General features: G+C 37.2%; 2 protein-coding genes across 3 annotated transcripts; one reads left to right on the top strand and one right to left on the bottom strand.

The window, feature by feature from the left end:
* The first annotated feature begins 1302 nt into the window (after positions 1–1302).
* On the top strand, positions 1303–2898 carry LOC105182346 (tctex1 domain-containing protein 2). 2 transcript variants are annotated; one of them, XM_011139705.2, is made up of 4 exons: positions 1303–1514; positions 1703–1836; positions 1978–2111; positions 2233–2898. In XM_011139705.2, the coding sequence occupies exons 1-4, from the start codon at positions 1345–1347 to the stop codon at positions 2278–2280; spliced, it is 486 nt and encodes a 161-aa protein (XP_011138007.1). In that variant the 5' UTR covers positions 1303–1344; the 3' UTR covers positions 2281–2898. The 2 variants fall into 2 exon arrangements, with proteins under 2 accessions (XP_011138007.1, XP_025155891.1); XM_025300106.1 differs by lacking the exon at positions 2233–2898 and having other exon boundaries at positions 1978–2186.
* A 537-nt stretch (positions 2899–3435) lies between these two features.
* On the bottom strand, positions 3436–16497 carry LOC105182347 (soluble scavenger receptor cysteine-rich domain-containing protein SSC5D). The gene is made up of 11 exons (XM_011139706.3): positions 16306–16497; positions 10330–10484; positions 9744–9873; positions 9486–9603; positions 7531–7609; positions 6336–6387; positions 5744–5843; positions 5550–5637; positions 4479–5470; positions 4200–4403; positions 3436–4005 (listed from the first exon to the last, which is right to left on the bottom strand). Exons 2-11 carry the CDS (start codon positions 10451–10453, stop codon positions 3871–3873), a joined length of 2022 nt encoding a protein of 673 aa, XP_011138008.1. The 5' UTR covers positions 10454–10484; positions 16306–16497; the 3' UTR covers positions 3436–3870.
* Between the last annotated feature and the right edge of the window lie 1005 nt (positions 16498–17502).

Genomic DNA, 17502 nt, shown 5'->3' with positions numbered 1-17502 from the left:
CAATCTTATTTCGAACCTAGGTTAATGTCCTGTAGCAAATAATTTTGTAGCTTATGTGTGTGTGTGTGTGTGTGTGTGTGTATTAGTTGTTAGTAGTATTAGTTGTCAAAATAATTGATTTATACAAAAATGAATATTTAACCATGTTGACATATTCATGTGATATGTTTGTCATAAGGCCAGAGCACAGACTTCTGCATAACACATAATATAACACATAAGAGAATCAACCAATCAGAGTTCTTCATTTCTGTCCTGAGGAGGGAAATAAAGAAAACTAAAGCCAGCGGCACACGGTGCTTGTTTTCGTGCTGGATTGCTTGCTGGATGAAAATACTGCGTTCTGATTGGTACATTTCCGAAGATGGATGGAAATGCACCAATCAGAACGCAGTATTTTCATCCAGCAAGCAATCCAGGACGAAAACAAGCACCGTGTGCCGCTGGCTTTATTGGTTTATTCTCTTATGCGTTATGTATTATGTATTATGCAAAAGCCTATGCTCTTGCTCTTATACGGATGTATTACATAGGCTGCATTCCGATATTCATTGCCAGCACTGAAAATCTATACTATTCGTGACACAAACTATGTATTTTCAGTACTGGCAATGAATATCGAAACACAGTCCTAGAACTAATTTCCTATGGCATATATTTTCCTGATTGGCTGTATGCTAGTTTTCAGACATCTGACGTTAGCGTTCCGGGCAATTAACCAACCAGCATTCAGTACTTCAGAACACCAGGCTGCGAACCAATGAACATGCTAACAAGAAACGAGCATTGTGACTGCTTTCCAATATTCACTGCCAGCACTGAAATTTTATAGTATATGTGACATAAACTATATATTTTCAATACTGACAGTTGGTCTGTTCTTTTTAGCTGCACTGCTGAACTGCAATAAGTTAAACTGAACTGAAGTGCAATAAGTTAAAGTGAGGTAACTATATTTTTTCTCACTCTAACTTATTACACCAGTTCAGCAGTGCAGCTAAAAAGAACAGACTCAGTGAATTTCGGAACGTAGCCTGTATATCATATGAAGCTAACTTGAAATTGAACATAACACAAACATAAACATGGTTACCAATGGTTACCTCTCTTGACAATAACTTTGATGCAGTAGTATATATACAGTAGTATATATATGAATACAGTGATTTGGTAAAACTATACATTGATGTAAGATCACTAAGAAAAAGAGAGAGAGAGAAAGAGAGAGAGAGAGAGAGAGAGAGAGAGAGAGAAAGAGAGAGAGAGAGAGAGAGAGAGAGAGAGAGAGAGAGAGAGAGAGAGAGAGAGAGAGAGAGAGAGAGAGAGAGAGAGAGAGAGAGATACATGGCACAAACGGTGCAGACGTCACATTCAGCAGAACATGAGTCGACACAAGAAACAAGAATAACGCAAGGGATGGAGAAGAAGGATATCAATGTGGAAGTTTTTGAGGATGCTGAGAACGAGACACCTCAGCAACCTGTTTATCAAGTTCGACCACATATGTATGAAAAGTAAGTCACTTTATTTAATATTGACAAATTTTATATTCTATTTTATATCTTACTACAGTATTTATAATTTGAACAATTATCAGGTTGTCTATCTTGAAATTAACATGAGATCAATGTATAACTAAAAAATATATAATATTTGTTTAAAATATAACTAAACGAAATTAAAATTAACACAATATTAATAGGTTTAAACCTCTAAGTGCAAAAGAAATAATACATGATGTGTTATTTGATCAACTCGCCACAAAATCATATGATGCACAAGCAGCAGCTCAATGGACTAAAGATATAGCGGATATTATTGAAGGCAAAATTAAAAGTAATACAATAGATTTCTTATGTATATACCCATAGCAGTTGTTTCCTATAATATGTTATATATAATATTATACTTAGAATTTCATATATTAAATGTTTCATATATTAAATGTTATCATATTTTTCTTGAACATTTCCATAGATTTACAATTTAAAAGATATAAATATATTGTCAATGTGGTTTTGGGACAACAGCATGGTGCTGGTGTTAAAGTAGGTACAAGATGTATTTGGGATGCAGAAGCTGACACATATGCTTATGACAGTTTTATCAACGTAAGAATGAGAAAAATTTTATCTCAATTTTCTCATTTTCTTTTTCTTATATGTAAATGAATATTGCTTATAATATTTGTATTTATTTATATTTCTGGCTTAATTACACAATATTTTTCAGGATACTATATTTTGTGTGGCTACAGTATATGCAATTTACTTTTATTGAAAAAGATATATTTTTCTAAAAAGAAAAATAGATGTAGACTTAATGTATAAAATAAATAAAAAATAGTATTTGGAAATATCAGTAAATTTATTAGTATTAAGTACAACTTATTATGTTATCATATATCAGTACACACACACAATGTTAAATGTCATGACATGGCACAATATTTTTACATATAATTACAGATAGTACTTATATTCTATATGTAATATGCATGTTACCAGTGATATATTTTCCACTTATACTTATTTATATACTAAAATTATTATAGCACCATAATTCACGGCAATATAATATAATTAAAAGTATATCCTACTTTTGTGTTACAAGGATCTAATGTCATGATTTGTCTTGTATATTTCTAACAAATATTCTTGTAAATAGCATTCCATTTGTGAGATAATTTAAAGTTTGGTGTGTCCCGTAGAATGACAATAATAATATTTATTTGTAAATTGTAACAATCTACTTTTTTTTGGAAATGTGAATATTATCCTTACAATGTAAGTAGCCAGTTACTAATGTTATATAATCTATAATTCATAGCATATTGTGTAGCAAGCAATGTAAATGAAGATGTAAAAATATACAGTTTGTTAATATAAATTTTAATCAGTTTATTAATATTTTCTATAGCCATATTATTAATTAATTTTATGACTTATTTTGTTGATTTATCCTAGGATATATAGTAACATAATAGACTTAAAGAATTTACAATAGGTATTATGTAACATTTGTTATAAATATTATTATTTTGTTATAACAAATACCACATTGTAGCACATTAAAAAAATCTAAATTAATTTGTCGTTGTTATTATATCTTCTTATAGCAAACATAAAATAAATATAATTTAGTGTTAAAATATTTTTATCGTATATGTAAATACGTTAAAATAAAGTTGATAATATATTGGACGAGATTCACTTTTATAACATAATATCATGATTTGTTTTGATTACTTGTTTATTTTTATATAAATAACTCATCTATTAAACATTAACATGCATATATATGTGTGTGTGTATACATATATACATATACACACACACACATACGTTTTTCTTAAGTATGTCCTTTATGTTAATAGATGCATGTTCTGGTCATCGAAGTAAAAATTAAGAAAGAAATATAAGGTTTCAAAATATGTAAAGTAAACAGTCAGATCTCGTGTTAACAAGAGAATTTTTAAGTATACAATTAACTCTTCAATTACATAAATGTATATACCACGTTATATGCTTAATAATTAATAATAATTTGTTACCACGTGTACCACTGGCATTTTTATTAATGGTCCTTCACCGCTGGTGGTCGGTTTAGTATTTCATACGATTTTGTTTTTCATACAAGTTTACCTTTTATGTTTGTCAATACTTACAATACAAAGTAACACTGTCAGTATATTATTATAATATAAATCAGATTGTATGCAATAATTCTAGACTCACAATAAGACTCATTATTAGTGCATAATAGCTCTATAAAAAACATTCTGACAATCAGTGGTACACGTGGCCTATTAACGTTACAGCCAATTTGAATTTGACGGTTAACGTATCAACATGTTAATGCAACAAATAGTTACATAATGACACAGGGTAATGCGCAGCATAATGGTAGACAAACTGGCACGACAGCGCCTCCTTTGCTGCTTTTGCTTTTGCTTTTGCTAGAAGCTTCGTATTCATATTTTCCACTTGCTTTTTGCCATCCACCCTGGAAAACAATTAAATTCAGGATTAATTTATCATAATTTAATATTCAATTGGATGTGTCGTCTTTAAAAATGTATATACAAAATGATCCACAGAGAGAAAGAAAGAGAGAGAGAGTGTGTGTGTGTGTATATCATGTACATCGAGAATATTAGATTATTTTATGTAATACATTGAATAATTTTAACAACTCACGCTAGATTGTGACATGGCTGCACTAGATTCTTCCTTCTTGGTGAATTCTGCCGAGCCAGGAGGATAATAAACCGGCGGTCCAGCAATATTCTTGCTTTTCACTTTCGGTGGTGTATGCGGGACGAAATCAACTTCTTTCTTTGTAGTTGCTGATTCCTTCTTCTTTTGACGTTCTTGCTTTTCTATATCCTCCAACACTTCTCGCTGAACAAATAAAGCGTATCCTATATAATTTTTGTTATTTATCACACTGATAATCAAGAGCATTAGTTACCTTACCTCGGAGTCAGAGAATGAAGCCATAAGATCTTCGAGTTTTGTTGGCGGACCTTCACCGTTGGTGGTCGGTTTAGTAGGATACACTTGAACACCGGTCGGGAACGGTTTTGGCAGGAGAACTTCGTGATCATCCGCGTTCTTTTTCGGCGGTATCGTTGTTGTGGTATTCGAGAACTTGTAGATTGTTGTACCAGCCTGCGGCGACTGCTGTGGATAATAGGTCGTTATTGTTTTCGTCGAAGTGTCCGGTTTGTCGAGCGTTGGTTGATGGTCACTGGACGGCCTGCCAGGCCCATACTCTTCGATTCGATTGACAGTCCTAGTATGCGTTTCCATGACGGTTGGCGGTTGATTTTGATATATGACTGTTGTACTGCCAGGATAGTCCGGACGATCGCTCGGCTCGTGTCCATTAGGATAATTACCATCGACCTGGTAATACTTTTTGGTTACGGTAGTCTTGGTTTCCATGTTTGTTGGCGGTGGAGCAGTGCGATAGGTGTAAGAAGGCTGCGTCGGTTGGCCGTCGTCGTACGGCAATGTTCCATGATGCTCTTCTTGATAGAACTTGGCCTCCTTATGAATGGTTGTTGATTTTTTAGTGACATCAGTCGGAGACGGGCTGCTATATCTGATCGGTGTCCCAGGATGTCCCGGTGGAGCATTTTCCGTCATGGTTTGGTACGTGACGGTCTTGTCTGTGATGTTGCTGCTTCTCGGTAGGGTATATGTAATTGTTTGCTCACCAGGAAGCACAACACTTCCTGGCATATTGCCACCTGGTAGATATGTCTCTGGTGCTCCTGGTAACTCGTAGGTATATGTCTTGATTGTAGTGGTCACCTTTGTATTTGGACCGGGTGCTAGATTGATCGGTATCGCCGGACTTGGCGACGGGACTGGCACGTACTCAACAGTTTTGTATTCTTGCGGTACGTTCGTGTGTACAGTAGTTACACTGCTTTGGACTGGTCGTGGTTCAGTTTGGTAACCTAAAAGCAGATTATCTATTTATTTGAAAATCTATATTACAAGATCAGAAGCGAAATATTTCGCAATTAAATTACGTACTGGTTTCATGGATATACTTCACATCCTTTTGAGCCCCAGACAGAGAGGAAGCTTGCTTCGAACGAGGTGTTGAGCTGTCGCCATAGACCTAAAAGATACAATTGTATTATTGGTAATACTTATAGTCTTTTTATTTTAATATTAATAAAAGTAAATAAAATATTATTGATTTCTGGCAATATACTCTCACTGACCAGTTCTCTATTGACCACTTTTTTCTTGATAATCGGTTCCGGACTTTGATACGTCGCTGGAGTTTTACTTTCCTCGTAAGTAGATTCATGAATGTCGTCGCTATAAACATGTAAGTTGTTTGTATTCCGTAATTTTCAGTTTAATTGTAAAAAACAGTTATACTTCTAATCAAAATAATGAGTATTTGGAATCAAAAATCATACTCGTGTAATATTCATGTACATATTATCTATTATTGATTTTTGCATCAACTGCTGTTACTTTTTTTATTTTTTCAAATTACTACATATAATCATAGTATACTGATAACCAAGTATCCAAGTACTCGAATAATTTTTCAAGTAACCGGACCCTAGAAAATACTCTAGTATTTGCGCGGTACTGGAGTATCCGAGTACTCGAGTACTAACGTCACTGTGACTTGTAATAAACTTTACTCAAGTAGCAAGCATGCATTAAGAAACGATGACAAAATATGATTATTCCATTTTAATGAGAAATAGATGCGTCATGCGACTAAGTCGCTTGGCATCCATTCAGAAACCGGTGGTATTTTAAGATTTTCACTGTGAAGCAGAGCTGTATACTCACATCAAGGGCGCGCCAGTGAGTGGCAGTTTACTTTCTGATGTAATCCACGAATCTGGAACAATAGATTATCCAGTATACTATCGCTATAACTACTGAAAGGGATATGTTTTCAAAAATATATTAAAACAATAAAAATTCTAAAGAACTGAATTCTAAATAACTACCATTAAACCCTGTCCATCAAACATTATTATTATTATTAAACCATGTAACGAAAGAGTACAAGCCACAATGATCTCTGTCATTGATTTCGATCTTCCAAGATGCATCAGATTATAACACGCTATCTACTCCGGCAATCGTTTCTTTCTGTCGGCCAGTGCAGGTCTCAATGGTCGACGACCCTCACCCGTTGACCCGATGACAATGGTCATCCTTGCTCTCGCGGCGTCATAACTCATCCACCTTCAACCGTCTCTTCCTCCCCCGCGGTCTTTCTCTTTTATCTTTTATCCTTTCTTTGGGAAGAGTATAGCGGAGATACAGAGAAATCGGGTCAGCCTTCTGTTACAAGCTGTCCTAATATGGCTACGCTGTGTGTGTTATGCGCGATCGCATAAAGAACATGAGCTACGACCGCGCGCCGTCTCTGCCAAATACAGGGACGCGGGAAAAACCTCTCTGCGCCTTCCAACGCGGTGCTTGATCGCAATGGAGGTAACAACACGCGTGTCGGATACATCCACGCGAGGTTCAAGGAATGAACCGTCCGTTTGTATCAGCTGACCTGTCTGTTCTACCACGGAAACAAGAAGAAGCGGGGGGGGGGGGACTTGCGATTCTCAATACGGGATCTCGCCTATGCTCGCGCCGCGCGATGTAATTAGAATCTCGCTGGGAGAGATGCGTGTAGCACTCAAATCTGATACGCTTCATTTTTCTCATTATCAATTAACTGTAAACCAGCAAGGCCGCCGCGCGCCTTTTAAGGCGCGACACGAGCAACCGGCTCCCCTACCTTTCGTGATCGTTTAAAACGCGCTCGCTGCCGCGCTATTCGTCGCGACCACGCGGCGCGACCGAGGTGTTACTCGTCTCAGTTAATCCGAAGAAACCGATCTTTGTCAATACGAAGTAGTTTGCTTCATTCTACGGCATGCACCACAGTTACAATATAGCTGTCCATTTGTCACGCTATATCAGCTACCTAACGTATTCGTGTCGTATAATTCAGCGCACATATGGATTTCCTCACCTGGCTTTCCGTCTAAATCCTTATTGTACTGGTACGACACTTGCTTATATGCGATCGTCTTGCTCTGACCAGGCTGGACCTGCAAATGTAAGAGAAAACGAATTCCTCAAGGCATAATCTCATACACGCACAGGCATTCCGATCATCTTCGTTCTTTTGTGTGTGTGTGTATGCAACAACACCCCACGAATAATCGTGACAAATTAAAGCTTGCGATGGAGTAGGCGTCAAAGTCTCCTTATAAGAAGTCGATTAAGACTGTCCCACGTAAAAAGCGTAGGCGAATCGTTCTCGATGTTTGAGTTCCGCGGAATCCCAATCGATTCAAGGCCAATAGTTACTTCAACACTGGTTGGTGTTACGTGCTGAAGCTACCAATACATTATGAATGAAATTAACATCGTTTTTTGTTACGTTTCTTATATACACGATTCACGCGCGTAACCCGCGTGCTACTTTCACGAGAAATATTGAGTGAATGCAAAAGTTTCGATGGGTTTCTCAAAGATGTCGTGACTGATCCAGTTTTATGGCAGCAATTACCAATATATAGATGTATAATATATCGGATGGCAGAAAACAATGGGGCGAGAGACTATACTCGGTAGAGCGAATAAATCGTTTTTAATAAGATTGCTTGGTCCACTTTTCCATCACGAAATCCAACAAAACTTTTGCGTTAATCCAATACATACGAGAGAGTTGCAGCAAATACTTCCACAAACTATTGAATATATGAGTACGCGTTTATAAGTGGTATCGTTATATAGGTGGCATCGCGGACAAAGATAGGCGGCGTCCCTTAAAGATCTTCAAACCCGTTAGTTCGAAGATATATCCAGCTAGAGCAGGGTGTGCACGAGAGCAAATTACACACATAGCCAATTTATTTTCATTGAACGTCGGTTCATAAGTCGTACGACCGATAAGGCGAACGTTGCAATTACCTCGGCCTCAGTTACACGCAACACTGATCTTGCGCCTCACCGTCATTTTCTAATGCCGAATATATCGTATAAAATGTCAATGCCATTACTACAATTATTGCGGATCGCCCTGAACACTTTTGCTCAGCAAGACGTAGTCGTTTTAATACGGTATTTTTACTGCTTTTTTCTTCACTCTAATCTTTTTCTTCACTAAATCTAAGATCGAGCCAATTAGAGACGCACCAAAAATTTTTCGTTGTTCGTAAATTCCAAGTGAATCGAATGACAAAGAATCATCAAATGTCAATCAAATGGTAATTAAATGCATTTAAAATCTAAATCTACAGTATAATTCTACAGTTAGATTGCAATTATAATAATATAACTATTTTGCGCATGAATCGAACTTTCTGCTTCTTGTTCTTTCTTGATCGAGTTGTTTATACCAAGAAGTGGTCTTCATATGTCATTAAGCAAGCCTTACTTAATTAAAATCAAGCAATCAAAATGGTTCTTTTCTGCTCAAAAGCAGGTCTAATAATCTCAACAAGGACGCACGATATATGAGACTAGTTTCTTGCATGCATTAATCATGGCGCGCATTTCTTTTTTCATACAAGAACCAGCATCTCGTCGATACGTAATTCCAAGCGACGCGTGTCGAGATTATCGTTCTTTCCTGTTCCTGAATTTTATCCTCAGGGTACGTAATATCTGTTATCTGCATCAAGCAATCAAGAGAACAGTGCAACTCATACTAGTGCTGTCAATATAAACCAGATATTTTCTATCTTCAAATATCTGGATTCCTACATGGTATTCAAATTTGAATCAAAGTTCGGACTCATCAGAGATTACTTTAAACCATCGAGTATTTGAGACAAGAAATTAATATCCCAGCCATACTTATTTGTCATTTATTAGACTTTCATAGATTTGCTGACCTCATATTAGCTGATTTTGTCTTTTGTTCTTTTTTTTTAATATAATATTAATTTTTCAAATGTAATATCTTTGACAACTCACATTTTGCAGCTCTGCATCCAGAAGTTCCAATCCCGGTATACCGCTTGGCGTACCACTTGGGCCACTACTAACGAATTTTTCAGTAGTGGTCACTCTCGTACGTGCCGGAGAGATGGGTCTGAATAAAAATGTATAATTTGAAAAAATGTCTTTATATATTAACTAGAATAATTAATTAAATTAACCAAGATAAGAGCAGAACAGATACTACTCCGTTATGAATTATCGTTTAATCTAAAACCGTCGTTTTCTTCTCACCTGCCCTCGGAGACTACTTTGGTAGGGTTAGCAGCCACCCGATATTCAACTTGGGGCGAGAGTGCTCTGCCACCTCGGCTCGGAGTAGCACTTCTCGAGACACTTGTCTGCAAGTCTTCTAGAAGTGCATCTGAAAGAGCCAAACGAACACCAATTTGATAAGTCGTCGTTCACGTTGGCCTAACGAGGAATAGAAGTACCAAGAGACAAATTGCAGTACAACTGTAGTAGATGTCTACAATTGATGTTTAAGTAAGTTATGCTTAACTTCTCTTCATGACACCATTTTAAACCGAATGTTACATGTAAAATGTTACAGTATTATTTTACAGGAAGTATATGTTAGTATATTACAGGAGGTTTGCTTCGTCACATTGGTCATTGATAGAAGAGGGAACAATTAAAGACAGTTACGTTATTAAAAGCCCAGTAATTATGCTTTAAAATGTAGGAATATACAAATCCGTTGCATTAGTAATTTGACATTGCACATAATAAGATTCGCTCGATTCGTCCGACGGAAAAAAACGGAATGTAACAATGGATGGATAGGGTTACAGCTCCGGTAGCACTTTTAAAGGTTTACCTAAGTTGTTTTCGAGGCTGCTGGCTGTAGCTGCTCCGTCTCTCTGGCCAGATATAGGACCGCCATGACTCACAATTTTCCTGGTGGTGTGTGTAGTCGTTCGTTCTTTCACAGCTGCTGACATTGCGCTCCTCTTAGGCCCTACCTCACGAAATCTGTAACGAGTAATATAGGAGCCCGATCTGAAGGCCTAATCTCATTGTGATCGTAACCCCGTAATTGTTTCGCCATTGATCGGGCTATCGGCGTCGAGTTGACCGAATCGGGTACGTTTCGTGGTGCGAAGCGTGATATTTGTAGAAATCTGGAGTTATAAATATCGCCGAATCGATATTAAATTCCGGACCTGAAGGTACGACGCGGGAACTTTCGCGTCCGGCACTCGGAGCCGGTTTATGGGCAAGGCTAACGCAAGAATTGCAACCGGGACTGCCACTTCTAGGTTCAAGTGGGTGTGTGCATTTTATGATTTCTATTCTGCACGCGTAAATTTTTATCTCGGTCATAAAGACCGCTCTTCAACATACCACTGGCTACTTGATAAAATATGTAGAAAGAAAAGGCAACTTGTGCGCCGACACTCCGCGCTAATAGGTGCTGTATTGCTTTATTACGTCTTAGGTAGCGTAATGTTCAGGTTCGCAGAAACTGATTTGCTCAAAATACACCACCGGGCTGGTGAAAGGGATGAGATCAGTCTGGAAGTTAAATCGACGGGAAATGCCAAATGTCTTATATTTATTCCGCGGCAGGCACCAATGCAAATGGGGCTATGAGGCCAAGGAGGCCTTCTGAGAATCAGCAGCTAAAGAAGTATCTGTATGATTCAAAATCGCGAAGAGCGTCTACATGGGATGATTCCTGGATGTCGCTGGATGTGGTCCTAGAAACGATAATATGATTGGTGCGCGGGTATAATCCTTGGTCGTATTAATAATGCTGAGGAGACTGTTATGACCCGAATTTGGCACTGACGGATGCTTTTTATTGAGAGCAGGTTCGCCTCAAGGTCAGATTAATGCAGATCAAGGCTAATTGTGGTATTGTGCGCGCCTTCTCGACGAATGTCGCCGTTGATTATGATTTACGAGCAGTTAATGACACCATACTCGAGCTGTATACACACGAATGCCATTATCAAGATTACCATTGAAGATACTTTACTCCGAGCAAAGTAGACAAAAGGGCGCGTATTATTTCAAGCGTATTATTTAATAAAGTGAATACGTATCTTTTAGAGAAGTTAGAGAACGCACACACGCACAGATTATGATAGAATATTATATGCATGTATACAAGTTGACTATTTTTATTCCAATTGTAACGATGACCATTGTGTGTGTGTGTGTGTGTGTGTATGTGTGTGTGACCCATATTGTCTACAAATTTATAGCATAATTTCCAAATTTAACAGTCAGATAGATTCACACAGGAATTCGACTTAATTGCATTATTCAGGACTTTATCACACAATTTCACTTTTAAATAAATTATCGCAAGTCGATTTCTAAAGCAAGCCACGTCATTTCTATTTAATAACGGAGTATGCGTACACGTAATTACTTGAGCAGGTCAAATAAACAGTGTCGATCGCAGTGGCGTAATTAAAGCTCGGACGAGTCGTTTGGCAGAAAAACAAATTGTACGATAAAGATAATTCTTTGTAATAGTGACAAAAATAAATCCGAATCATGCTCCGAACATATGTATACACAAGACGCAGGGGAATGCTGTACAGTACGCCACAGAATGATTACCGATCTCCGAGTAACACAGTTAGACGCACACTTAGACATATACATTGGAATTCGGAACGGTTTCATATAATCGCCGGTTGCAATTACGCCATTGATAGCGCGCGATGTAACCGCTTTAAACAGATAGTTAACTGGACTTCATCGTAAATGACAGTGTATCCCGCCGTTCAAGGTTATCGTGCCGATCAAAACAACGATAACTGCGTTTCGTTCGATTCCAAGAAAGCTATCGTGAGTTTTATTTAAATTCTCTTGTGATGTTGCTGCAACAAGCATAGGGATAGATCTTCATCAGTTATGAAATTTTGTTTCTTCTTATTTTTTCACGCGCGTGCAAGTTATGTGCATAATGTAAAAAATAGATATTATCGCCGGCTATTAAGTCACACGCAATTCATATTCTTTTCTATAACCGCTCCCCTGTGCGTCATTAATTTCGAGTTATGCGATCGGTTTTGTGTTTAAGCAAGTTGTTCGCGGCGGGTAGGAGGGAAACGCAGGGAGATCGTTTGCACTGCGAAATTACGTCGGCGTTAGCTCACGACTATACGATGTAATGATAATTTAAATCGAGGAAAAGCTGACACGAAGCTATACGATATAAATAACAAAAGCCCGATTTAAACAACTTTAACTCAATGATCGGTCTAACAAGATCGGATGATCGACTATCATTGATCATGGGACCGTTTAGACATCGATATAAGTTACTTTTAAGCGCGGCGCGAACGAAAACGAACTAACTTCGTGACTAACGTGCTCCGTTTCACGACCACAGAACTTCTCGTTTGTTCGGAGTTCGTAAATAATGCAAATCGTGTTAGAAGTTTACACGTATATTTTCGTTTCTGAGGAACAAGAGCTTCTCAATTTTAAAATACATCGATGAATGACTTCCGTGCGGAGAATGTTATTAAAATATATAAGCATGAAGAACAATATATAATTTTCGAAGAGCAGTACCTATATTTTAGATCTTGGTAAGAATTCAGAGGTATGAATTGTGATTGTACAGAATGTGACAACAATATGGTTGATATCGTTTGGAAAAAAAAAAATACTAGGAACTATTGCACACACACAAGAAGTACATTCATTATACTCGACAGTGATGAAAGAACGCGTCGTAAATACGAGATTGTGTTACGTCGTTAATACTACTGCTATATCAATATGCATCGCGACGTTGCTATAGCACTATACTACGAATTAATATTGTCAGTATGAATCGAGTAGTGTAATCCTCTAAGTCCCAAGTACTCGAGTACTTGACTGGTGCTGCAGTTTGCATTAATGGTATTAATCGGAAACTCAAATATCACCTGAAATAACCGAGTATTCGAAACGCTAAACTTGCAGGTAATGTTCATAAACTTGTTTTTTTAATTTCCGCATCAACTTATCCTCGCAATTTGTTATTCAGTTTCCACAACAACTAATTTTTTATGCTGCTGTGCACCCCCTAATCACACACATGATATGATTAGTACCGGGATTTATTTTTATAATACTCGAGTCAACTTTTTTATAATACTCGAATTTTTATAATACTCGAGTACCCGGATATTAACATTACAACTATGGATATACTATGTGGAACGTAGCGCGCAGTAGCATGCTGTATACGAATATGTATTACGCAACAACTGGTATCTGGTACTGTTAATTGTAGAATCACACTGGTTACGGTGTAGGGTTCATTCAGCATGCGTGGGATGGTGAAAACGTATGAAAACGTTACAAGATTATAACCGTGTCAATGCGGGAGAAAGTGCCGTGTTTATATTCAGGAAGCAATTGCGCAAAAGGTAGTAAGCACAAATATCATCGAGTCCCATCGAATATGAATGAGTTGCTTTCATTGGGCATTCATCGAATTCCGACAATCGTACCGGGAATACAAACTTATGTTCGTAGTCTGTCGAAGATAAAATCATCGTCGTTTGCAATGTTATATTTTGCATGGGATATCACACAATTGATATCTAATTGATATTCTTACTTCACACGTTGAGGTTGAATGCTACTTTCCTTAACTTTGACAGACTATACGCTACTTATACATGTGACATCGATGTGACACGTGTAAAAGTATAAAACTTAATCTCTTATAAATTTAATCACGGCGTTGATATTACGTGGATGGCAATAGTCCAGCCAACCGGCGCCCAGAGTCTCATCTCTTTCTCATTTTCTTCCTCGTCGCCATGTGCGTGTTTTCCTGCCTTCACCCGCTGCTATTCTCCGCTCTTTGTTTAACCTGCTTAAATATAACCCACCCACTTTCATGTCGTCATTTGCCTCTCAACGAGCAGATTTCTTATTGTCGACGTATGGATAATAAATGTCTCAGTAATCTCGATATTTTCTTTAACGAATGGTATTTCAAAATTATAGAAAAGATACGTTGTATAATATAATATAATAAAATATGACTTTAACGCAAGTTTTATTTTTGCTTGATATCTATGTTCTATCGTTTCAATTTTACGTCACCCCTTTTATTAAACTTTTGCTAATGCCAGACGTTTCAGACACAAACGTATTCACAAACAAATCATAAATTTTGCTCGTATATATAGTGTCAACATAAAATTTGCACACGTGCCTGCCATTATACCGTCCAGCAACACATAATGTTTGTTGTCATTTGTAAAATATTCATTAAATTATATTAGGTAATTATATTAGGTATTAAAATCGAATCTTCCTATAAAACTTATAGTTTCGTACAAATTCATAAAAATAAGAGAAAAGATACGCATCGCGGCGTATGCGATTCTATTTTCAGCGCGCCACGCGATGGTAAGAAGCACTATAAGCCACCAGCCAATATGTTTTTGGCGCGCGTACGTTACGCCTATTTTTGCTTCTACTTTGGTTGCATGACGCTCTTTTTTTCTCTCATTCCAAATACGCGAATCAGTCTTATTCACTTTTCTACAAGCGCGGTTTGTATTCGTTTCGTGCAAAAGTGCACCATCTTAAGAGAAGTATCGATAAAAATTAAATAGAACAGCAGTGGAGAATATATGGGAGCCGTTGGAAATAATTCCATTTTCCTTCTGATTATCTGACATGAGTGGAGCGATTAATTATTTGAAACAAGTATTATTTTTAATACATGAAAATTATAATTTATAATCGGCTATCTTTCTCCTCTAATTTTTGGAATTAGTAATAACATTTAAGATTTAATATACTTTCCAACTCTGAGAAAATATCACTGTATGTAAAAGAGCTTTGCGTGGAATCAAAAGTTCGCTGATTATGTCACTATTCTTATGCGTTATGTATCGTTTACGAGACACTTAATGAACGTTGTAAGGTCTGTAGCGACGCTTGAATGGTGCACGTCGATATTTACTCTCCGAGCGGTCCTTGAAACACGCCTAACATGGCAGAGAGATCCGCGAAGATGGAAAGTGGGATTCGACCTTCCGCCTATCTTCGAAGTACGATCATCTGCTCATCGTATCACGTACGCTCGAAGAGACAAGTTCCAGTTGCTACATAATGTCGCAGATGTATCTGTTCGAAAATCTGATAACGAACACAGTCTCTCGCTCTGAGGAATGTAAAAAAAAAGCATACTTGAATGCTGCATAATGAAGTCTTGCGAAAGAATTCAGAGCGATTTCCGCGCGGGAGTGGACTTTTTAACCTGGCAACGTCAGGAATCACGATGTGTTTAACCAATGACATGTGCGGCATAATGACGGTCACTGTTTGCAGCCACTCAAAGGCGCTGCGGCTGTTTCGATGACAGAAGATTAATTACTACATGGAGTCGGTAACGTCGTGATCAGAGAACCAATAATAATTCAGTAGAAATAGTTAGATAGTTGCACAGGCTGGCTTTATGTTAAGATAATTGATGTTAATCACCGGCTGTAACGTCTCCAATTTACAGACTAGTGATTAATAAATTGTACTAAATCCGTTTGCAGGATAATCATGTCCAGACTACTTATAAATAATTCGAGTGGCTTACTTTTTAAACTTTTCAATATTGATAATTCTGAATTTATGGTACAATTTTAGATTCCAATTTCTTCAATGTTCAATTTCCATATATAATTTTCAGCGACGTATAGAATACGGAGTATAAAATAGCGGTGCACGAAAGGTAAATTAAAGTAAATCTTTATACGTCAACATATTAATTTTTTTGGAGAATTACAAAAAATATGGAAAAAGATAATGCAGCTGAGCTTACCTCGCGAGAAAGGGTAATCCCAAATCTGCACACCGACTGAAACACTCTTTATTTATTTATTTTTTCTTTATTCGTTTTCTTCCCGGTGAGTTCGCTCACACGTCGGATCAAGTCGATCGATTGTAGATCGGGCGAGTAATTCGCGAGATACTGGATTGGCGGCCGTCTGTCCAGGACTGGCTACATCTACTCGCTACGTTACTCGCCGGAGTCCGACGTTGGCGGACAGGACCAGTATGTGCGCATGCGCGATAGATCGCGAGTTGTCAGGTGTCCCCAACTTGTAGAAGTTCTCGATCAAGATCCAAAATCAAGAGATCATCGATATTGCAAAATGCTAGTAATCGATTAAAGTTCACGTCAGGTTTTCAACGAATAAACTCATTATCTTTCATAGAAATGACTTTATTATAATGTAATTTATTGCATGTAATTTTATTCAAACTTATGAAGCGTTTATGATAAAATATAAATACAATTGAAGATTGTTTGGTGTCAATGTAATCTATTTTTGCCAGTTTGTGTACATTATAACACATGCACAGGTGTGCTTGATTAATTAGCTTGGAAAGTGCGTTCGCATAGCTTATTTATTTTATCAGCATCTACTCGAATAATAACTTTACACTTCTCCGATCTTCTTTCTTTGACACCTTTATCACAAGATAAATTATTTTAATTAAAAACCAATAGGGTCAGCCATTTCTCCCGAATTTAAACTATCAGCGAAGAATCCATCTATTCTCGAAAGGCCTGCGGTCCAACTGCTCCGACGATGACGTCATGACAGGCATAGATGGAGGATGACAAAAGGTATCTCAACCTGTCGGTGACGTCAAGATTTTCTTGGTCCACGCCGCCGTGCAGCTCGTAAATATACATATTTATTTGCGACTGTGGACAATTGAATACATCTAACTAGTCGTCATTGAGACATGACGAAATCACTTCGTTGGTTATCGGATTTGTCCTGTTACCATCAGTTGCTAAGTGTTGAGAATAAGCATGAAATAATGATATTTATAAATCAGCACTATGCTGTTTTATTTTTAATAATAAGAAGATTATATTAAATTTTTATGCAACTATTAATACAATTATATATTTTCTCTTATTTTTTTCTATTTTTTAGCAATAACAGCAAATGTTATAGTAGAGAACGATATTATCCTCTGATGTAATAATAGAATTTACTAA

This window comes from Harpegnathos saltator, unplaced genomic scaffold (assembly GCF_003227715.2).
Source record: "Harpegnathos saltator strain DR-91 unplaced genomic scaffold, Hsal_v8.6 scaffold104, whole genome shotgun sequence".
In the NCBI taxonomy this organism is placed as follows: domain Eukaryota; kingdom Metazoa; phylum Arthropoda; class Insecta; order Hymenoptera; family Formicidae; genus Harpegnathos; species Harpegnathos saltator.
This window is presented reverse-complemented; position numbering and strand designations above follow the sequence as displayed.